The sequence below is a fragment of the Nicotiana tomentosiformis genome, chromosome 9 (assembly GCF_000390325.3).
Source record: "Nicotiana tomentosiformis chromosome 9, ASM39032v3, whole genome shotgun sequence".
Classification (NCBI taxonomy): Eukaryota; Viridiplantae; Streptophyta; class Magnoliopsida; order Solanales; family Solanaceae; genus Nicotiana; species Nicotiana tomentosiformis.
In genome coordinates, this window is record NC_090820.1 from 54,315,807 (window position 1) to 54,340,733 (window position 24,927).

Consider the following 24,927-nt stretch of genomic DNA (forward strand, 5'->3'; position numbering starts at 1 on the left):
CTTCCTCGGCCTCCCAGGTGGCCTCTTCAACCTGTTGGTTCCGCCATAGTACTTTCCCGGAGGCAATTTCCTTATTTCTCAACTTACGAACTTGCTTATCAATAATGGCGGCTGAAATTTCTTCATAAGTCAATTCTTCATTAACCTCAATAGTCTCAACCGGAACAATAAGCAACGGATCTCCAACCACCTTCTTCAACATGGATACATGAAACACCGGGTGCACTAAAGACATCTCTGGAGGTAGTTCTAGCCTGTAAGCCACCTGACCAATCCTCTGAATGATTCTGTACTGTCTCATATACCTCAGACTCAATTTCCCTTTCTTATTGAACTGCATTTTACCCTTCATAGGGGAAACCTTAAATAATACCCAATAATCTTCTTTGAACTCCAAATCCCTATGACATACATCTGAATAGGACTTCCGATGACTCTGATTAGTTTTCAACCGTTCTGTAATGATCTTAACCTTTTCCATAGCCTGATGCACGATATCTGGCCCTATCAACTCCGCTTCCATAATCTCGAACCACCCAATGGGAGATCTACATCTCATACCATATAAAGCCTCGAATGGTGCCATCTGAATGCTAGCATGATAATTGTTGTTGTAGACAAACTCTATGAGCGGCAAATGGTCATCCCAGCTACCCTTGAAGTCAAGAACACAAGCGCGCAACATATCCTCAAGCGTCTGAATTGTCCACTCTGCTTGCCTGTTGGTCTGTGGATGGAAAGTTGTACTAAAATATACCTGAGTACCCAAACCTTGCTAAACTTTCTTCCAAAAATAAGCCGTGAATTGTGCACCTCGATCTGAGATAATAGAAACTGGAGTGCCATGCAACCTGACTATTTCCTTGATATACAACCGAGCATACTATTTTGCTGTGTCGGTAGCCTTAACAAGTAAGAAGTGTGGTGATTTCATGAGTCGGTCCACAATCACCCAAATCAAGTCGAACTTGCGAGGCGTGACAGGTAGTACCACCACAAAGTCCATATTGATCATCTCTAGTTCCAAATTTGAATTTCTATGTTTTGTGCCAACCCACCGGGCCTTTGGTGCTCGGCCTTCACTTGCTGACAATTTTGACATCTTGCCACAAAGTCCGCTACAATCCACCAGTAGACTTCCCTAAGATCATGATACATCTTTGTAGAGCCCGGGTTCACGGAATACCTAAAAGTGTGTGCCTCGGTCATAATTCTTTCCCAGAGATCATCTACTTTTGGAACACATAGTCACCCTTGGTACCTTAGTGTACCATCATTCACGCCAAGAGAAAAGGCCATGGTCCTGTATTTATGAATCCCCTCCTTTAAATGTACCAACAATGGATCGTTGTATTGCTTCTCCTTGACTTCTACCACAAGAGATGATTTAGTCCTATTTTGCACAATCACCCCTCTTTCACTAGAGTCCGCAAGATGAACTCCCAAACTATCCACCCGATGAACCTCATTGGATAACGGACATTGATATGCCTCCAAGTGAGTCAAACTACCCATAGATTTCCGGCTAAGAGCATCCTCCACAACATTAGCCTTCCTCGAATGATATAGGATATCGATGTCGTAATCCTTGATTAACTCAAGCCATCTTCTCTGCCTCATATTTAATTCCTTCTAATTGAAAATATATTAAAGGCTCTTATGGTCTGTGAATATATCCAGATGAACCCCATACAATTAATGATGCCAAATCTTCAATGCAATGACCACCACTGCAAGCTCTAACTCTTGTGTTGGATAGTTCTTTTCATGATTCTGGAGTTGCCTAGAAGCATAAGCTATCACCCTGCCATGTTGCATTAATACACACCCAAGTCCGATTCTTGAAGCGTCGCAATATACCACAAACCTATCTGTACCATTTAGTAGAGTCAACACTAGTGCCGTAGTCAATCTCAATTTCAAGCATTTGACCATTGGAACTTAACCGCCTTCTGTGTCAATTTAGTCAACGGAGAGGCAAGGGTAGAGAACCCCTCCACAAACTTCCTGTAATATCCAGTTAAGCCCAAGAAACTATGAATCTCAGTTAGGGTAGTAGGTCTATGACAATTCTTCACAACTGCAATCTTCTGAGGATCAACCTTAATTCATTCTCTAGAGACAACATGACCTAAGAACGTGACAGATTCAAGCCAAAATTCATATTTCGAAAACTTTGCATATAATTAGTGCTGATACAGGGTATGTAGAACTTCCCTGAGATGATCGACATGGTTCTCTCGACTTAGCGAATATACAAGGATATTGTCAATAAACACTATCACGAAGGAGTCAAGAAAAGGGTTGAAGACTCGATTCTAAAATCCATGAAAGTTGCGCGGGCATTTGTTAGCCCAAAAGACATTACCAGGAATTCAAAGTGCCCATACCAGGTCCTGAATGCAATTTTCGGAATATCCTGCACCCTGATCTTCAATTGGTGATACCTGGATCTTAAATCAATCTTGAAGAAGTACTTAGCACCCTGCAATTGATCAAACAAGTCATCTATCCTTGGTAGCGGGTACTCATTTTTTATTGTAACCTTGTTGAGTTGCCGATAGTCAATACACATTCTTAGCAACCTATCCTTCTTTCTTACAAATAGAACTAGTGCGCCCCATGGCGACACACTCAGACAAATGAAACTTTTCTCTAACAAATCCTCCAATTGTTCCTTTAGATCCTTCAATTCTGTTAGTACCATTCCGTAGGGTTGAATAGATATAGGCTGCGTGCCTGGCATCATATCAATCCCAAAATCAATCTCCCTGTCTGTTGGGATCCCATGGAGCTCACTCGGAAAGGCCTCTGAAAATTCATTCACAACCGGCACGGACTCAAGTGTAGGTTCCTCAGCGTCGGTGTCCGTAGCCCAGACCAAATGGTAAATACACCCTTTGTTAATCATCTTCATGGCCTTAAGGTAAAAAATAAACCTACCCTTCGGCACCACATCATCCCCCTTCCATTCAATCACTGACTCATTTGAAAATTCAAACCTAACGGTTATGGTTCGACAGTCAAGCTTGGAAAAACATGAATAAAGCCAATCCTTCCCCATTATTACATCAAAATAAACCATCCACAATTCAATGAGATCGGCCATGGTGTCCCGACCAAGCACCGTGACAACACAACCCATATAAACCCGCGCAATAACAATAGACTCGCCAACCAGGGTAGATACAGAGAACGGCTCATAAAGCTGTTCCGATTCTTTCCCAAATTACATAGCAACATAGGGAGTGACATAGTACAAAGTGGAGCTGGGATCAATAAGAGCATATACATCATGATATTGGATAGTCAATATACTTGTGACAACATTTGGAGAAGCCTATAAACTCTAGCAACCCTGCATATCATAGAAATGGTTGGGTCCTTCCGAACTCTGTGTACCACACCTAGCTGTACCACGCCCTACGGGTACTGGAGTGGCTCGAGATGGAGGAGGTGTTGTGGATGTAGTAGCTGAAGAACTGGCTAGCCATGTCGTACCCCCTGCCCGTACCCTGGCGGGACAAACGACAATCCCTATGAATGTGACCCCTCAATCCGCACCCATATCATATGGGTAGGTCCATGTAGCAGATTCCCAAGTGCATCTTTCCACACCTAGGGCATAGGGGCCTTTGCTGCTGTTGGAATCTCCCACCAGGCCGACATTACTGGTAGGATCCCATATTTCCCTGACCAGGCCTATAACGACTCTGCTGCTGCTGACTGGGCCCCGACGGTGCTGCACTAATTGAAGACTAAGCAAAAGGCTGGGATGGCCCTGATGACCCTCCCCTTAATACTGACCTACCATCACCACCACCCAAAGAACCTCCAAGATTTCCCGCGGACCGGGCCTTGCTGTTACTCTCTCGCTTCATCCTATTCTTCAATTTACGGTTCTCAGTAGCTTGAGCAAATGCCACAATCTTCCCATAGTTCATATCGGAATTCAAGGCAGCTGTACTGGCCTCATTAACAACCAAGGGTCTAAGGCCCTACATAAACTAGCGTACTCTCGCCTCCATAGTGGGCAGCATATATACAGCATACTTGGACAGGCGTGTGAATCTCATATGGTACTCCCACACACTCAGTCTACCTTGTCTTAAGCTCTCAAACTCATCAGCACGGGGTGCCTTAGTCTCGGTAGGCAAGAAATGATCAATGAAAGCATCAGTGAACTAATTCTACCTCGCCGGAGGGCTCCCCTCCTCACGAGACTCCTCCCATGATTCAAACCAAGAATCTACAACCTTTTTAAGGCGGTAAGAAGCCAACTCCACTGCTTTTGTCTCGCTAGCACACATAACTGAAGAGTCTTATGCATCTCATCAATAAAGTCGTGGGGGTCCTCCTCGGGATTAGTACCCGTGAACAATGGAGGATCTAACTGAAGAAACTTGTTCACCCTGGAACTAGGAGATTCCCCTAGCTGACTAGAAGAAGTAGGCACAACATTCGATCTTTGGGCCTGAGAAGCCACTAGTTGAGCCAACATCTGTATGGCTGCCCTAAGATCCCCCTCAGAAACATCGGGATCGGAAGCTGGGGATGGAGGTGGAACTGAAGTATCTGGGCAGGAACTGGTGTGGTCTGATCAGGTATGGTGGAATCAGGGAGTGCAATAGTCGGGGGAATATTCTCACCCCTCGAGTGCTCACCCTCACCATCAAGTAAAGTATCAACTGCCACTCCTGGGTGGCATTGGCTCCTTGACCAGTTCTTGCTTTCTTCCTAAGTGCCATGTACTGAAGCTATATCAATGCACGAGTTAGAGGAGGACCAATCTTACAATTAGCTTTATCGCACGATTCTAGAACATCAAAGAAGGGTATTATTCCTAAATGCCCAAGTAGCCTTCTAATTATAGATGTGGTCGACAACATATTGATAATAAGGACTCTACTAGACCCGGCTCCGAGACATCCTAGGAAACTTTAAACCTCAGGCTCTGATACCAAGTTTGTCATGCTCCGACCTTGGGGAGCGCGACCGATGATCAACCAAGATACCCCGGTGAAGCAAGCCTTTACAATGCCTTCTACCAAAGTCGCCCATGAAAAAAGATAAGATACATTTATATCATTAATTAAACATTGGGTGGATTTCATGAACAATGCCAATTCCATTACCACTAGTCACTTCATTTTATAGTCTCAAAATACATGCACAATCATAGTTAAAGAGCACAAGTGATTCAAATACACCAAGGCTAGTTTGACTTTCCCAAAACCCATATACAACCCACATTGTGTCTACGAAGCCTTAATGGATACAAAATACTATGATAACGCCAGCAACAAGGCCCCAACTATACCTCAAAACATAATACTCGTGGGACAAAAGATACATGACCCCGAATGAAGTGGGGCTCACCAAATCTACTGAGAAGAGGGTGTATTGCTATTAATGATCACTGCCACCTGCTGCGGAACCACCTGCATCCATTAAATATGCAGAGCCCCTGACAAAAGAGACATTAGTACATATGGAATAGTACTAGTATGAATGACTTATCACCCTCTCAAGAGAACAAATGATAACACAAAGAAGGGCAATCATAAAATCAATGGGAGCCTCAAACAATACCAAAACATCAAATTAGGAGCAAGACATGCTTTCAAGTAAATTTCCATATTTTATGTTTGGGAGTTCTTAGCACTGATATACCACCGTGATCTTGAGCACGGAGTCTGATCATGACACGATCGGCTAGGCCGTCTCACCCAAAGACATCAACCACAATCACAATCATTAGCTCAGTCTTAATCATTGTTTTAATTGTAATCTCAAGCACAATCACCACTATGTGTGCGGCATGGCATCCGATCACGACCCGACCGGCTAGGCCGTATCACCACAATGTCGTGTAGATCGACATCACCCTTTATAGCAATCATCTCATCCCAATAAAGGGGAATATTTGCATCACAACAATCTTTTCCCAATAAAGGGGTACAATCACAATTCACTCCTACACCGGCACGTGCAGTTTTGAGGGTGTTTCAAACTACCTTTCCTCAGTTACTAACGATACTCCCAGGGTGTTTATTTATTTAAAGGATTGACAACTCATTTCATAATCTTTTATACATCATTCAGTTCATTGGCACCGATGGCCATAATACAATGTCAGTCTTGGCATGTTGGCCGTAATTCATATTTCATATTCATCCCTTTCACTTTCAAACATTATCACGGATCATCAACAACAGAGCATTTCTATTCAAGACACTAAGTTCACATATTGAGCAAATAAGAATGTTAAACACATTGAGATTTCTTACACAATTTGGCATAATAGCCTTCATTTGAATCACGACTTAAAGATATAATATTTGGATATGCAACCCATGCTTTGAGCACATTTTCAAATAGAATATAACATAACAAGAATGTTGGACTACATATTAAACATATATCTTTCGACACAAGGCTTATTCGGACTAATCAACTCATAGTGAATAACTCGAGACTGACAAGGATAATGTAGGATTCAATTCTAAGAGATGAGTTTAACCAACAGACCTCGCCTCGAGCTTTTTAAATTACTACAGTGTTTCAAAATTCTTAGCCTCCTTGATCTGTTTAGAAATGTAGCAAAAATTGAATACAAATTAGGAGAGAGTTTATGGTTCCAGCTCATCTGAGCATTTTATCAAATACTAGGTGGGTATTATGATTTCAAGGTCCTCCTATGGTGGATTCCTCCATCCCACTACCCAAAGTCTACCTAATTTAGCTCAACATTCTTCCCCCAACCCTTGACAGTGCATGCATGCATATTGGACAACTCCCACACCCAATAATTGCTTTTCTCATTACCTATTTTCAGTAAAATCTTAAAATTGAGGGCTAGGGAGTAGAATCTTACCTCTAGGATGAAGACCTAGTGAATTTCCTTGTGAATTCTTCAACTTTGAGCAAGAGTTAATGATCAATAATCTTAGGAACTCCCCCTCTCACTCTATGGTAACACCTCTCTCTAGAAATATCAAATTTTTCCTTCAAAAGTGGCCCTTTGCTTCAAAATATCGAAATAGGGTCGGATCAAAAAGTAGAAAAAATGAAACCCGATGCAGATCTACGGTCGCATATGCGACCGCATAATGCTTCCGCGATCAGCAAAATTGAGTGCATAATTGCCCACTGGAACTAGGCATTACTGCCTCACTCTGCGACCGATCTACAATCCGCAAACCTATTCTGCGATCGCATAATGCACCGCAGAACTTACCTCCGAAAAGTTTTATGTTGGATCTGCGATGAGTTCTGCGGCCCGTAAAATGATTATGCCGACGCATAATGGACCGCATAATGATCCAAAACTTTTGCCCAATTATCTGCTTCAGTCTGCGGTAGATATGCGGTACCCAGATCAGTTCTAGGTACGACCCCGGGTTTTAGGTAAAATTTTACGGGGCCTTACATACATGATATGACCAATAATGAGGAAGAGGATTTGGCGATTCTTGAGGCACTGGAGTACTGTGAAGGCCAAGGCTATACACACATCATGATGCAAAAATACTCGCTATTGTTGAAGAATGCAATTGAAGGAAGTTGGGTTGTGCCATAGGCTGTTGCTGAGCACATTGAGGAGATAGCAAGTATTATGGCAAGATGTAATGTGAGGTTTTCGTATATTATGAGGGAGGGAAATTTTTTGGCTGACCATTTAGCTAATTATGACCTAGATATGGGAGACATTGAAGCTCATTGTTTTGCAGAGCTTTACTCACAAGGTTGAAGAATTGTAAATAATGACAAATTACGGTGTCCATACATGAGGGTAAATGTCGCACGAGATGAGGGATGTGGTCAAGGATGATAGGGGAGTTCTATACGGAGATCACTTATATTTCTATGCTCGAGTCCTTAGGGAGGAGAGCATAGGGATCCTTTTTATCACTAATACTGTATTATGTTTTGTAGGGAACGGTACTGTGATCATTCCCTATTCATTGACTAAACTTCTATGGGTGTTATTAGCAATTGTTGCTCATTCCTATGAAGGGAGGCCAATGGTAGGCACAAGAATGATTTAAGCCAGGAGAAATGGGCAGTGCTATACACTTGACAATCCTGGAAAAATGCTTATTCACTTCTTACAAGGAACTGGAATTGATGTTTTGGTCTTCACATATTGAAGGTCTACGATCTGCTTAAAACACCATACTACTCTAGTTGTCGACTTGAATGATAACAACATTCATGACCACTTGATGCACATGCATTTGAGAGCAAACATGGAGCTTTTGGATGCATTGTGGATTCAAACCTCAATGTATTTCATTAATACAATAACTCACTATAAGGTTTATGCAAAAATGGTAGCAGATTACACTGGGAGGTCTCATGCAAGCTAGTGCAAAAAGGCTGTATTCGTCCATCGCTGGATAATGGAGGTAGTGGCTTTTGCATGTGACAATGTTAATTTTCATAAATTTGCAGGTGTTCAGCCATGTAAGATACAACATAAGGAGATCATTAAGAACTGGGATGGATTCTTGTTGCATACAGAATCATAAATTCAATGGAGAGTACCTCATGGGATCATTTTGAGGGCATCAAAGTGCATAAGGGGAAACCAAGCTAAAAAACTGGAAATGTGGCCAATTTTGCAAATAGATTACGACCAATTATGCAAATAAAGAACATCATCAATGGTCTTCAAGTGTGACGGAGTCAAAGCTCAACACAATATTCCATCCGTAGACAGATGGGCAGTCGGAGCTGAAAGTTCAGATTCTGAAGGATATGCTAAGAGAGTGTGTGATTTACTTCGGCGGGTAGAGGGATCGATTCTTACCATTGGTCGAGCTTGCTTATAACAACAGTTATCAATCTAGCATCCAGATGGCTCCATTTGAGGCTTTAAATGGTCGTCGATGTCGTTCCCTCATCGGTTGGTTCGAGCCCGACAAGGCTAGGTTATATGTAACTGATTTGATAAAGGATGCCTTGGATAAGGTAAGGTTGATTCAGGAGCGACTTCGCACAGCACAGTTCTGACAGAAGAGTTACACGGATCAGAAATCGTGTAACTTATCATTTGTGGTGGGAGAAAAAGTACTCTTAAAAGTCTCGCCGATAAAGGGTATCATGAGATTTGGAAAGAAGGGCAAGCTGAGTCCGAGGTTTATTGGCCCATTTGAGGTATTGAGGCAAGTTGGGGAGGTTTCTTATCTATCGGGAGGTCATCCGGTTTTCCATGGGTCTATGCTCTGGAAGTACCATGCCGACATGTCACATATGTTAGATTACAGCACACTTCGACTAGATGAGAGCTTGGGTTATGAGGAGGAGCCAGTTTTTATAGTTGATAGGTAGGTTCGCCAGTTGAGGTCTAAAAAGATTGCAGTGGTAAAGGTTCAGTGAAGGGGTCAACCAGTCAAGGAGGCGACTTGGGAGACCGACGAGGACATGCGGAACACATATCCACATTTATTCAGCACTCCGTGGTATGATTCTAGGCCCGTACGAGGAAGAACATTTGTTTAAGATGTGGTGAATGTAACGACCCGACCGATCGTTTTTCTTTCTAGATCCATGTTCCCTTATTAAGACTCTCCGTATTTATTTTTACTCTTTTATGACTTGCGGGGATGGTTGGTTAGGTTTTGGAAGGTTCGGATTGAAATCGGAACACTTAGTTCCTTGACAGTGGCCTAAGGTGGCCAAGTTTGACTTGAGTAAATATTTTGTGTAAACGACCTCGAAATAGGGAATTGATTATTCTAATAGGTTTGTATGATGATTTTGGACTTAGGCATGTGTTCGGATCTAGTTTCGGGAGATCAAGGAGCGTTTCAACGCTCAATGTTGAAAGTTGGCGCCTTAAAGTTTTTAGAGTTTCTTAAATTTGGTTTGAAGTAAGATTTGGTGTTGTGGATTTCCATTTGTGATTTTGAACCTGGTAATAGGTTTGTATGGTGATTTATGACTTGTACGAAAATTTTTGTATCATTCCGAGTTGACTAAGTAGGATTCGTCGCGTTCGTAACTAGTTGAAGAAGTTTGAAGTTCATAAGTTGATCAACTTGGTTTTAGGGTACGATTCTTAGTTTCGATGTTGTCTTATGTGTTCCAAGGCTTCGATCAGGACGGTATTATGTTTATGAACTTTTTGGTACCGTTGGACGGGGTCCCAGGTTGCTCGGCTGAGTTTCGGACCACCCGGAGCTAAGTTCAACTTTTTTGCGATTTGCTATTCTAGTTTCCTTCTTATCGAATGCGTAGATGGCCTCGCGTTCGCGATGAAGGAATTTCGTCTGGGGCATTTAGTTCTTCGCGTTTGTGATAGGTCATTCATGTTCATGATGGTTGTATCTCGTTTGCATGGAAGGGGGGAGCTGGTTCAGGGGAGCTGGTCGTTACTCTTGGCATTCGCGATTGGCTGACCGCGTTCACAAAGGGTTGGTCAGGTTGACCTTAGCATTTGTGATGGTCATGTCACGTTCGCAAAGAATGTTTTTGGGCGATGGCACATTTTTTCCTTCGCGAGCGCGAGAGGCCTATCGCGATCGCGGAGAAGGGACCATTGGGTAGAAACATGTTTTAAATCGAGACATAGGCTAATTTTCTCTCATTTCACTATGGTTGGTCGATTTTGGAGCTCTTGGAGAGGGATTTTTCACCTAGCATTTTGAGGTAAGTGATTTCTACTTAATGTGAATTTAATACATAGATTATGGGTATCCTTTAAAATGTAAATTGTTGAAATTATAGGATTTTGTTGAAAAATCTAGGTTTTGGTAAAAATGGAATTAGACCACGAAAATGATTATGGAATATAATAGAAATTATATATTTGAGTTTGTAAGATTATGGGTAACATTTATCTACAAATTCCGAAATCCGGGCACGTGGGCCTGGGAGTAACTTTTAGGAATTTTTCCAAATTGGGTTGGGTATTACTCTAATAGTTAAATTATGAACTTTGCACATATTAATTAGTTTGTACGACCTTTGGCTAGTTTCGGATTGCTCGGCACCGACTTGAGGCTATTAGTGTGATTTGAGGACCGGGAAGAGGGCTTGGAAACGAGGTAAGTCTCTTGCCTAACCTTGTAAGAGGGAACTAACCCCATATGTGTTTGAATTGTTAATTGTTAAAATTGTGGGTGCTACGTACGCACGAAGTGACGAGAGTCGGTACGTAGCTAAAATAATGTTGTGTCCGGGTAGACATAGGACATTATTATGCAATACTTGTACTATTTGAACCCAACTTGTTAGTTTAATTACTTGTATTAATAAATGAAATTTGATTAGATATTATGTTAGACCGATCTTCGTTACTTTGCGTTTTGGTAAAATATTCGATTATTAATAGAAAGTTTATGTTCCTTTATGTGCTTATCTTGGTGTTGTAACGGTATGCTCCTTAATGCGAATAGTTTCCTTATTCCTGTGGATCGGGCCAAACATCTCGCCAATATTTATTTCTAATGAGAATCATCCATGGATCGGGAAGCAAGACCTCGATAGTGTATGTACACGATTATTAAGGATCGAGCCGTACGACCTCGGCAAAACTCGTGCATGGTGTCACAAGGAGTCCGATTGTACTTGATATTTTCTTCATGACTTGAGATTTAACAAATACTTGACAACGTATATTCGTTGAAATTGGCATGTGATATTTATGGGTTTTATATTGATAGTTTGTTAAGGAATCACTTATTTAATGCTTCTTTCTCCATCATTACTGTTGTATTTCCTACTTATTTATAATTCTTGCACTTTATTTATTGACCTCTAGTAAGTGTCGATGCCGACCCCTCGTCACTACTTATTCGAGGTTAAACTAGATCTTATTGGGTACGCGTTGTTTTACGTAATCACGCTACACTTCTGCACTAATTATGGAGGTTCTGAGGCAGGTATATCTGGTGTCCGTCCAGGCGCGCACCCGCATTATCTGGAGGTGAGATGCTTTCCATGCTCCGTTATGGAGCAGCCAAAGCCTTCTCTCATTGTACTTATTATTTCTGTCTATTTTACATTACACAGTAGTTGTAGGAGTTTTGTATATTCTACTAGATTGCTCATGCACTTGTGACACCAGGTTTTGGGAATTTCTAGTAGATATCTATGATTTTTGCATATAAATTCCACTACTTCATTCTTATGTTTTATCCTATGCTTTATATCACTATGGCCATTTATTCTTTATTTTCTATATTAAATAAAATTTATATTTTTGAAAGTATTAAAATGAATAATTGAATGCATAGTTCACTGTTGTCTAGACTGACGGCGACATTGGGCCATCACAGCCTATAGTGGGAATCGGGTCGTGACATTCAATTAAGTGCTTATAAGTATCCTAAGAGTCTAAACCTGTCAAATACCACATATAATCCCGTATACACACTCATCACCTCATTTACACGTCTTGCACATAATTTAAATAATACAAACAACCAAATCCTAAGGGGTAGTTCGCCTACACAAATTTGGACAAGATACTTACCTCGAACAAGCTAAATTAATCAACCAATAAGACATTCACATGAAAATCCAACTCCGGACGACTCGATTCTAGCAAAAATAACTTAATATCATAAATAAAAGCCATAGGAAACAATTCCATATAATAAAGATTCGATCTTTAATGAAAATTAAAAAGTCAACTAAAAATGTCAACCCCGGGCCCACACCCTGGGAGCCGACCAAAATCACAAATTTCAAACACCCATTCCGATATGAGTCTAACCATATAAAAATCATCCAATTCCGACCTCAAATTGACCTTCAAATCCTCATTTTAAACTTTAGGAAAGCTTTTGCAAAAATCTCCAATTTCTCCAATTGAAATCACTAATTTAATGATAAAAACAAAGATGAAATCATGAATACTGGACAAATCCACGCAAAACTACTTACCCCGATCCAAATGTAAAAATCCCCTTCAAAATCGCCCAAATCCGAGCTCTACAACTCAAAATATGCTAAAATGAACCAACCCCTCGAAATAGAGTACTATATAATCTGGCTAGGTGTTATACATCACGATCGCGAAAGCAGACTTGCGATCACGAAGAACAGAATTGCCCAGCAGCCAGAACCTCTTATGCGAGTATGACAATCCAGTCGCGAACGCGATGACCATCCGCTCGAAGCTACGCAATCGCGGTCCGAACCTCGCGACCGCGAAGAACAAACGTGTATCACCCCTCAACCTTACATTCTTTCAACACGAATGCGGCTCCCAGCTTGCGTTCTCGATGAACAAGATACCCCAAGCTTCTTGAACGCATCCCTATATTCGCGAACGGGATGCACAAATCCCATATACCCCAAAATAGAGCTATGTGACCGCGAAGAACGAAACTAGATATTAGTTGGCCGCAATCCAAAACTTAGAGAAATGGTCCGAAACCTATCAGAAACACACCCGAGGCCCACACCAATCCCACAACACAAAATGAACCTACTTGAGGACTTAAATCACTCCCAAAAACATCAAAACTATGAATCACACCCCAATTCAAGCCTAATGAACTAATAAACATTTCCAAATCCTAAACTTGCGCCGAACAAGCCTAAATAACTCCGAATGACCTCAAATTTTGCATACAAGTCCCAAATAACACAACACACATATACCAACTCCCATGAATCACAATCCGCGCCCGATATAAATAAATTCAACCCTAGGTTAATCCTATCAATCTTCCAAACCTTTAACTTTCCAACTTTTACCAAAACGAACCAAATCAATCTACGGACCTCCGAATCAACATTCAGGCAAACGCGAAAGTCTAAAATCACCATACGAAGTTATTGGAACCATCAAAACTCATTTCCGGAGTCATCTACACACAAGTCAAACTCCGGTAAACTCTTTCAACTTAAGCTTCCAACTTTGGGACGAAGTGCCCAATTCACCCCGAAACTTACCCGAAACCAAACCATCCACCTCGGCAAGTCACATAATAACAAATGAAAATAGAAAAGGCAATAAATATTTAATAGGGATAGAATACGCAAAATGACCGGCCAGGTCATAACATTCTCCCCCTCTTAAATCAAATGTTCGTCCTCGAATGAGTATATAGGCATACCTCAAGTGCCGAAAAGGTGATGATAACAGCTACGCATATCATGCTCGGTCTCCCAAGTTGCCTCATCGACCGGTTGGCCTCTCCATTGAACCATCACTGAAGAAATGTTTTTTCACCTCAACTTCTGAACCTGCCTATCCAACATAGCTACCGGCTTCTCAACATAAGTCAAATCCTTGTCCAATTCGATTAAGCTGAAATCTAATACATGAGACATATCACCATAATAGTTTCGGATCATGGAAACATGGAACACCGAGTGAATTGTCGATAAGCTGGGTGCAATACAAGTCTGTATGTCACCTCACCCACTCTCTCAAAGATCTAAAAAGGACCAATATACCTAGAGCTCAAATTGACCTTCTTCCCGAACCTCATCACACTCTTCATGGGTGATTCTCTGAGAAAAACCCTCTCTCCCACCATAAATACTCCATCACAAACCTTCCAATCAGCATAACACTTCTACCTAGACTATGCTGTACGAAGCCGATCAAGAATAAACTTGACTTTCTCCAAGGCACCCCGAACCAAATTAGTCCCCAACAACGTAGCCTCTCCCGGCTCAAACCAACAAACTAGAGAATGACACCGCCTCCCATATAAGGCCTCATAAGGATCCATCTGGATACTCGATTTGTATCTGTTGTTGTAGGTAAACTCTGCAAGCCGTAAGAAACCCCTGAAATCTATAACACTTACGTTTGGGGTGAAATGTCGTGCTCAACTCAACCTGTTGCCTAACTCGCATTGCACAACTCTCCAGAAATGTGATGTGAACTGCGTGCCTCAATTTGAGATAATGGACACCGGCACACCATGAAGATGAACAATCTCATGGATATAGATCTGACATAGCTGCTCTCAAGAATAGGTAGTGACAACCGGAATGAAGTGTGCAGACTTAGTCAGTCTGCCCGTAATAACCCACACCGTGTCTAATTTCTTCAAGGTCCCTAAGAGTCCAACAACGAAATTCATGGTGATACGCTCCCACTTTCACTCTGGAATCTCAAGTCTCTGAAGCAACCCGTCCGTACTATGATGCTCGTACTTCACCCGCTGATAGTTCAAACATCGAGCAACATATTCCATTATATCTTTCTTCATTCTTCTCCACCAGTAGCGCTGCCTCAAAACCTGATACATCTTAGCAGCACCCCGATGAATGGAATATCGCAAATTGTGGGCCTCCTCAAGAATCAACTCACCCAACCCATCCATATTGGGCACACATATCCGTCCCTGCATCTGCAACACCATATCTTCTCAAATAGAAACCTCCTTGGCATCACCGTGTTGTACCGTAGCCTTAAGGACAAGTAAATGGGCATCATCATACTAATGCGCCCTGATGCGCTCATACAAAGAAGACCGAGAAACCACGCAAGCAAGAACCCAACTAGGCTCCGAAATATCCAACCCCATGAACCGATTTGCCAAAGCCTTAACATCCAATGCTAAAGGTCTCTCCCCAACTAGAATATATGCAAGGCTACCCATACTCTCCGCCTTCCTACTTAAGGCATCGTCCACCACATTGGCCTTCCCGGGATGATATAAAATAGTGTTATCATAGTCTTTCAACAGCTCTAACTACCTCTACTACCTCAAGTTAATATCATTTTTCTTAAACAAGTGTTGTAGAATCTTATGATCTGTGAATACCTCACAATACACTCCATATAGATAGTGCCTCCAAATCATCAATCCGTGAACAATGGCAGCCAATTTTAAATCATGAACAGGGTAGTTCTTCTCACGGGGCTTCAACTGATGCGAAGCAAAATCAATCAACCTACCCTCCTACATCAATACACATCTAATGTCAATCCGTGAAGCATCACAATACACTGTATAATAGCCTGATGTGAAAGGAAAAACTAGAACTGGGGTTGTGGTAAAGGCAGTCTTCAGCTTCTGAAAGCTCTCCTCACACTCATCAAGCCACTTGATTGGGGCACCATTCTGAGTCAATCTGGTCAAAGGAACTGCGATGGATGAAAACCCCTATACAAAACGACGATAATAACCAGCCAAGCCAAGAAAACTTCAGTTCTCTGTAGTTGAAGATGTTCTAGGCCAACTCTGAATTGCCTCAACTTCTTCGTATCCACCTTAATCCCCTCACTAAACACCACGTGACCCAAAAATACAACTAAATCAAGTCCAAACTAACACTTACAGAATTTTGCATATAATTTCTTCTCTCTCAAGGTCTGGAGTACGATCCTCAAGTGTTCCTCATTATCCTCCCGGCTGCGAGAATCACCAATATGTCATTAATGAACACGATGATGAAAGAATCAAGATATGGCAGGAACACAATGTTCATCAAGTGCATAAAGGTTGTTGGAAATTGGTCAATCCAAATAACATCACCAGAAACTGATAGTGACATACTGAGTTCTGAAAGCAGTCTTCGGAATATCTGAATCTCGAATCTTTAGCTGATGGTACCCTGACCTCAAATAAATCTTCGAGAATACTCGACCACCTTGAAGTTGGTCGAACAGATCATCAATATGCGATAGTGGGTAATTGTTCTTGACTGTAACTTTGTTACACTGCCTGTAATCAATACACACCCTCAAATAGCCTTCTTTCTTCTTCGCAAATAGAACTGGAGCATCCCAAGGTGAGACACTTGGTCGGATGACACCCTTATCAAGCAACTCTTGAAGTTCTTCTTTTACTTCCATTAACTCCTCTAGCGCCATACGATATAGTGGAATAGAAATGGGCTGAGTGCCCAATACCAGGTCAATACCAAAATCGATATCCCTATCGGGCTACATGCCCAGTAGGTCTGCTGGGAACACATCTAGGAAATCTCTCACTATTGGAACTGACTCAATAGTAGGAGTATCAGCACTAACATCCCTCACAAAGGTTAGATATACCTCACATCCCTTCTCAACCATCCGTTGTGCCTTTAGAAAGGACACTACTCTGGCATAGCAAAATGTCACGGTCTTGGCGTGACAGTAAAAGATAGCGTGATAGGGTGACAACCAATACATGCCCAATATTACATCAAAGTCTACCATACTGAGTAGCAATATATCAACTTTGGTCTCATAACCACCAATAGTGGCTAAACACGACCAGTAAACACGGTCTACTACAATAGAATTTCCCAAAAGCGTGGACACATACAGGAACACTCAAAGAATCACGAGATATATCCAAATACAGAGCAAAGTAAGATAACACATATGAATAAGTGGAACCCGGATCAAATAAGACTGATGCATCCCTATGACATACCAAAATAATACTTATGATGACAGCATCTGATGCAGCAACCTTCTTCCTACTCGAAAAAGCATAGAAACAAGCCTGGCATATCTCTAGGGAGACCTCTACCCACCTAAACCCCACGCCTAGCTGGTGGTGCGGGTGGAGTGGCAACTACAGCAACAACCATAATTTGTGAACCCTTTGGAATCCATGGATCATGTGTAGCCTATAGAGGTGCACCCCTCCTAAGTCTGGGATAGTTGCTCACCATATGCCTGGTATCCCCACATTCGAAACAAGCTCTCTGTGGGCATGGCTACTGAAACTTACTTTAGCCTGGTCGAGTAGACTGATTGCTGAAGGCACCCCGTGTAGGAGGTGCACTGGAAAGTGGTTCTACATAATGGCCAACCTGAGACCTCGGAATAGCCAGAGCGCTACTAGTAGCTGTAAGTGCTGAATGAACTGGCCAACTCACATAGCTTGTGCCATGACAGGCTGAAACGCTAGTGTGGCACCAATATATCTTCCAGAATCTCGAGGCCTTTTGGCCTCCATGTCCTCTCTCTCTCAGCCATGCATACCCTCCATCCTCCAAGCGATCTTTATAACCTGCTAAAACATAGTATCCGTCTCCAACTCTCAAGCCATGTTGAATCTAAGACCATAACTGAGCCCCTTGATAAATCTGCGGACTTGCTCTCGGACTGTAGAAACCAAGGTAGGTGCATGTTAGGATATCTCACTTAATCTGATGGCATACTTTGACACTGTCATAGTTTCCTTACGCAGCTGCTCAAACTCTGTGCACCATGCATCCCGAAGGGTCTGGGGAACAAACTCTCTCAAAAACATATCTGAAAACTGAGCTCAAGTGAGTGGGGTTGCATCAGCTGGCCTACCCTCCGTATAAGCCTTCCACCACCTGTATACTGCCCCCGAGAGCTGAAATGTAGTAAAAGCAACTACACTCAACTCCCCATTACCCATGGTGTAGAGAATACGATGATACATTTCTAGAATACCCTGCGCATCCTTAGTAACCACGCCACTGATGGTAGGAGGATCATACTTCTTGAACCTCTCAAGTCTCCTCTACTCCTCCTTATATGTCGCTAGCTTGACCTCACTGAATCAAAAAGATGCGTTATGCTGGAATGATACCCGGAACCTGATCAATATAGACCCGCTGCTCTAGAGTATGGTCTACGGGAGTTTGAGCTCCTCACCCATCCTAAGATGTAGCTGGAGTAGCCGGGATCAATCCCGCTTGAGCGAAAGTACTGAACATACTGAGGAAGTGTGCTAGGGTCTGTCCCCCAACCGGAGCTACGGGTGGCTCCTCAGTCACTGCTTGGGCAGGTGCTTTGGCTGTAGCACGTGCCCCTCCTCGGCCTCTACCCCAACCCCGACCTCTCACAGCTATAGTAGAGAGCGCGGGTGTCTGAACATTTGATCCAGCAGTGCGTGTCCTCAACATCTATGAGAGAATAGAAAGACAAAGCCTCATATTTTTAAATCAACAAATTCACACGACAAGGAATCAAAGAAGTGGAATTTTCCTAATAGTTCTGCAGCCTCTCGAAAATAAGTACAAACATCTTCGTACTAATCCGCGAGACTATACCAAACCTGCTTATCACTCATAGCACCTATGTGTCACGACCCAAATTGGAGAGCCGCGATGGGCACCCGGTGCCTTACTCAATCGAGTACCAATGTAACGTATCTTTATTATCACATCATCATGGGTAAATGGGTCAGAAGGGTCGTCATGAGATAACCACGAAAAAAAAGGGAATACTAGACATAGGATGACCCAACATGATATAGAAACTTATACATGTGACACACGGTCTTATAAGGCCGACAAGATCACTTGTACACTAAAACAATAGGCCAGCATGACCATACAAGTATCCATTAATATGACATTTGTCAAGAAGCCTCTAATAGTATATAAATATCATAAAGGTCCAGAAAGGGCCCCGCCATACCAATCAATATATGTCCAAATCATACTGACCAAATAAGCAACTCCGGAGAAAGTGGAGTGCACCAACACATTCCGCTAAGGTGATAGCCTACTAGGAGGACTGTCAACATGTCTATCGGGTCCCCAGGCAAAAGGGACATCAATACAAATTAAGTACCGAGTATGTAAGGAATAAAAAGTAGTATATAAAAGACATGAAAGAAACATGGGGTAAAGTACTCAACCTGTAAGTCTGAATAGCTTTGTGAATCATGAAACATTTATAATGTCATGCATGCGCATATAAATATCATATCATGAATAGGTATATACGTACATAATATCATCAAGCCTCTTAGGTCATCCCATCATATCATCTCGGACTCTGTGATCAAAATCATCAACGTATACCAACTGATCAGGTGGTGGTGCGTATATAATGCCATAATCTTTCACCATACCCCATATACATATAATATACATGTATATAACGCCATCTGATCATGGGTTAATGTACATGTATAAATGAATGCAATGCATAAGAAGTAAGTCAATAACATCTCTCGGAATGTCATAAGATCATGCCTTCGGTTAATATCAACAAATAATCTTTATCAACTTAAATATTTTCTGAGACCCATGAATAGAGGATATGATAGTAGTACATATGGGGAATCAAGAACATATGCAACCCTAGAACTTCTAAGAATAGAATCATTTGTGAAAGTTGTGTGATTGCTCGTTTAATTGTATCATATGGCTCATGCCAAAAGGAAAGAAGGGATAGCCTTAACATACCTCAAGTCGTTAATTCAACTCAACAACAAGCTTATGACAACTAACGCGCCAACCCTATAACAAAGAAATACATGTACAACTTAGATGGCGCTAGTATACCACGTATCTCAAACGATAACACGATTCTAAAATAAAACGGGCAGCATTTCCCCTGATTTTACTACTCCCTCAAGCCTACTATAGGTGATACAACAACACAATATAACCAGCAACTCAAAAACAACCTAACTACAATTTGGGACCTTTAATACAACAAAAAACCGAAATACACCATAACACACCCAATCAACAAATTATCAATTAGCCTGAAATTGCAACGACGAGCGACCAGCCCACTACCCTACCACATGTGGCTTTTCTCCACATCCTTTATCCTTCCAACCTCTATGTATCAGCAGCACAATAGGTCAACATGAGTGGACTATAAAACAGTCCACTAAAAGTGAAATAAATCAAACTCACGGCTTCCGATCACCGTCCCGTGAGTTCTAAATATTAGGAAACGAATTTATAAACCTTCCTTGATATTTAAAAGCTTAAATACAGAAATTATGTATTTTATTAACTATAAAGTACCTTCCAAAACTCAAACTACAAAGAAAAAGAGAGGCGGTATAATGATACTTACGTCGTAGGAATCGTTCTAATATTATCGCTTCTTGATTTCGTACCCGGGATGTTAATATTCTTTGAAACACTTGCAGAGAACTTAAGGATAGGTTTATGGGGGTTATATATTCGTGTTATATAAAAAATGAAGAGAAATAAAACTTAAAACCTATATATATCAACTTTTGAAAAGTCAAAGAGGTGCTAGCTTGGCACCCTAGCATTTACCCTTCTTCTGATGCTTATATATTTTTATCTGGATTTCGTATGAATGAACGGATAAGAGAGTTGGAAACTATATTCTATGACCTTAAATTTGGTATATAATATATCCCAAAAAGACCTCTTATAACACACGAAATGTATTTCTCAAAAAGCTTCATTAGAAGGCAAATCCTTAGTCGGTTTGTCTGCAACAAAAATTTGATTTTACCCAAACTTTATATTTTATATCCAAATATCATATATATAGTCATATTATGAATTTACATGCATTTAAATCATGATTAACAAGTCTCATATTCATTATATGTCACCTTTGGACGAACAGGGTGTAACACTTGTGATGACCTTTGCCAACTTTTGCTCCACAACTCGCTTGACTTTAAAACGTAATACACGACTATCATACGAATAAAATAACTCATAACATAACCTTCTTATCATGTTAAGCACCGTAGTCTCACCCCAAAAGTATATATTATAACATTCCCAACTTGTCGACATTCGACGAAACTTATTTTCTTTAGTTTGTTTAGCTTCTAAGTCTTTCGACCCTCTTGGTACTTGTTATCCATGATCTTAAAGATTTGTAACCTCCAAGGTAACATGATTAACTTACTTTATGTACTTTTAAAAATTATCTCATTTCTGTGCTTACATCAATTGTCTTACGATGTACTCTTACGTACAAAAATATAGGGTGTAACATCATTCCCCCCTTTGGAACATTCGTCCTCGAATGTTGACTGATGTTCTTATTAGTCTTATAACCTCCCCTTTAGGCCTCTTTCTCATAACATGACTTGTGATCGGAATTCTTCCAATCTCATAACCGTTGCTACCCTCTATTATGCAGCATGTACGACTCTGACCTTGTAAGTGCGCCTATGCGACTCTTCTCTTCTTTTTCCTCCACTTGTTAGCCAATCTTTTGGCCTCACTTTGTGAACACATACAAACTATGACAAGTTGTTCCTCTGGGCATCTATAGGTGTATTGATGTACTTCACTCTGTACTTTGTTAGACTTACGACTATTGATATATCTTGCTTCATAGCCTCGGTTATCTATGTTTATAGCTGTAATACATCTAGGTAGGTTATACTATACCATAACACTTACTTCATTATTACCGAGGTCTGCTACCCAACTCCAGGTTACTCTCTCGCTGCTTATCTTGTATGTATAAATCTAAGTCCTTTAATTCTTCTTTATTACTATTCATCTTAAGAATGAAGACCTAATCTCATCTCATACTTTGCAACTTTTATCCATCCATTGTTGTTTCACCTTAATGTTGATCAATAATCTACAACTGATAACTTGAAACCTCTTAGGTAATACATTGTCACTAGGGCTCATGTCACATCGCGGAACATTTGAAGTGATTTGCCTGATCCACATAGGGACAATACTATTCTTCAATAACTGTATTTTATAGTATCCCAACGTGATTCATGTTATGGGGGGTATTCTAATCCTTTGCAATTCATAAAATACCTTTTCTTTAAATCATTACTCAATCAAAGGCCTAAGCGTCATCCTCTTATCTATCACAATTACACCCTTATTCTACTACCAGGGAGGCATTCCATCTCTTCTAAATGCACCTAGTCTTAGACTCCTCCGAGTTAATTCAAGTTATACTGAGCTTTCTATAACTTACGGAAACCATCAGCTCTCTTGTTTTGATGGGCTTAATCCCTAGTCCTTACATATTCTTGTCACCTTCTCACTCATCATTTCTTATCCTTACTCCTATCTACCTAAAACCTTGTCGCTCTAAGATATTTTAGCTTGTGACCTACACATATCTATTGATACTACTCGCAACCTTCCTTTAACTTGTTAAGACCATAGATTTCCTTTCTTGCCTTCTCAGTTGCCTTTAAACATAAGTAATTTCTTTTCCTGATCGTTCTGCCACTTGTTGCATGAATACTTGGCTTATCTTATTGCCCATGAATACTGGAATTTCCTGTAACTCATATGATCTCAAATATCACCTTTGATTTTGTTTTTTCCGTTCATTAGCCACGATCGATGCCACTTTCTTATGGAGTGTATACAGTATTGTACTGACACTGTTGTTACAAGACCATTTCTTCTTTAAGTTACTATGCTTAGGTTGAAGCCTTCTTCCTTATTTCCTCAGCTAGTCTTTAGTTGTAGTACTTAGGGGAGACCCTATGACTCTTGTAAAGCTGCGAGTTTATTACATCATATACCTGAAAGATTTTTGATGTTCTTACTCACCTATAATTATCCTTATTTACTTACCTTAGCGCCCTTGTGCTCGTAGGGTTACTTCTAAACTGAAATTTTTGACTGTCTTCCCAGTGGCACCGTCTTATATTTTGGTAACACTTATATGGTACCTTTAACTACCCCAACTCCTATCTGAATATTTCTCAAGGATTACGACATCATATCTGCGAGACTGAATTCACTATGTTAGGGTTCACCACGTTTAACTTGCACAATCTACTGATTTGTCTGTATCCTCTTGTATAGCCATAACTAGGCTCTTCCTGAATCAACTATTAACTACTCGTTGGTCCATTCAAATATCTATATTCTTCGTAATCTCTCTTGGATTATGTCCTTTGTCTTAACTTACCCCTCACACTTGCTCCTTATGTATCAGGTGTTTATTTTCTCTTATTTACCAATAAAATCTAGTACTGGAACTCTTACTTTCTCTCCTCGGTGTCGTGCTTGCATAATGTTCTTGAGTCGTATCATATCTGTAGAATCTAAATAAATACAATCTCATTCCTTTCTCCTTTCTACCACATTCTTCCTTTACTATTCCATAGTTACCTGAACAACATAACTCCGACTTAATACCATATCACACCATCTTCCTTCCTTTAGTGGAGTACTAACATTTAATGCTATGAAAATTTACCTATAAATGTTTTACCTCTTCATCTTTGGCATCTTGTCACATCTTCACCGACTCTTACTCGGCTTGCAGTAACCCTTATGTACCAAGGATAATTGAATTTCTTACGCAAAAGGGTGACACCTAGTGTAACTGGCACACTTAGTCCCTTAAGCTTAACTCTACTCACAATGCTTGCTTTTAGTGAAGCGTCTTCCTGAGTGACCTTTAAAGGTTATTATTCTGTTGTCCATTCTACTATTGCTGGAATGGGATCTCTAAAATTCACACGATGTCGACTATTATCAAATTCTTTGGTCTCTAATTCATTTCAATTTTATCTTGTTTACTAGCCCATACTAATTTATTACTCCGGGGGTCTAACTTAGCCTTCTGGTAATCATGTTGGAGTCACCAACTCATTTCTCAAAATAAGGATATGACTTTATGGCATATACACTTTTATTGTTTCAAGGCTTGTCTCCTCTTGTCTTTCCCTTCACTTGACTATAGACTATGCCATCCTGTTATATTTTGATTTACCATTATCACTCATTTATCACATCTTACTCATAATGCTTCATTTACTCTCTTCTTATTCTCCTTCTAATATTTCTGTTTATCACCTTATTCTGAAAAAATCAACAAAACATTCATTCGCTTTTAACACCCCTTGCTCTATCCACTGGCTCTTCGGGTCGCCTAGTATTCTCTCTTTACTAGGGGCGGGAGCCATACAAAGGTAATAATTTATCCCTTCTAGGATTCCACTGCCTATCTTCTGAAATTTCTGAACATTCTAGTATTTGTATCTGACTGTTCTATTCTAGAGTGCACCATTTGGTTGTCTCACAAGGAGTTATATTACCATATTTGCACTATCCTTCGAAAATGTTAGCTAATTATAACACTCCATCCACCATTGGGGGTTACTCTAACCCCAGCTGGATCCTGATATCCCATCCTTCTCTTAAACTATATCTGTTAGCTCTCATAGGGCATAACTGAGATGGGTGTGGCCAATTGTATATATCTTTGTTACTGTTGAAAGTAACTCAGAATGCTTGTATTTCTCTACATGAATTGTGAATACTGGTAATCTTCACTAACTGGGT

The 24,927-nt window shown here is 40.8% G+C and overlaps 2 protein-coding genes across 2 annotated transcripts; both read right to left on the reverse strand.

Moving 5' to 3' along the window:
- Positions 1-1,248: 1,248 nt before the first annotated feature.
- Positions 1,249-1,620, reverse strand: LOC138898796 (uncharacterized). The gene has a single exon (XM_070184897.1). The coding sequence runs from the start codon at positions 1,618-1,620 to the stop codon at positions 1,249-1,251; it is 372 nt and encodes a 123-aa protein (XP_070040998.1).
- A 13,457-nt stretch (positions 1,621-15,077) lies between these two features.
- On the reverse strand, positions 15,078-16,798 carry LOC138898797 (uncharacterized). The gene is made up of 5 exons (XM_070184898.1): positions 16,568-16,798; positions 15,969-16,088; positions 15,747-15,884; positions 15,477-15,623; positions 15,078-15,329 (listed from the first exon to the last, which is right to left on the reverse strand). Exons 1-5 carry the CDS (start codon positions 16,796-16,798, stop codon positions 15,078-15,080), a joined length of 888 nt encoding a protein of 295 aa, XP_070040999.1.
- Positions 16,799-24,927: the final 8,129 nt, after the last annotated feature.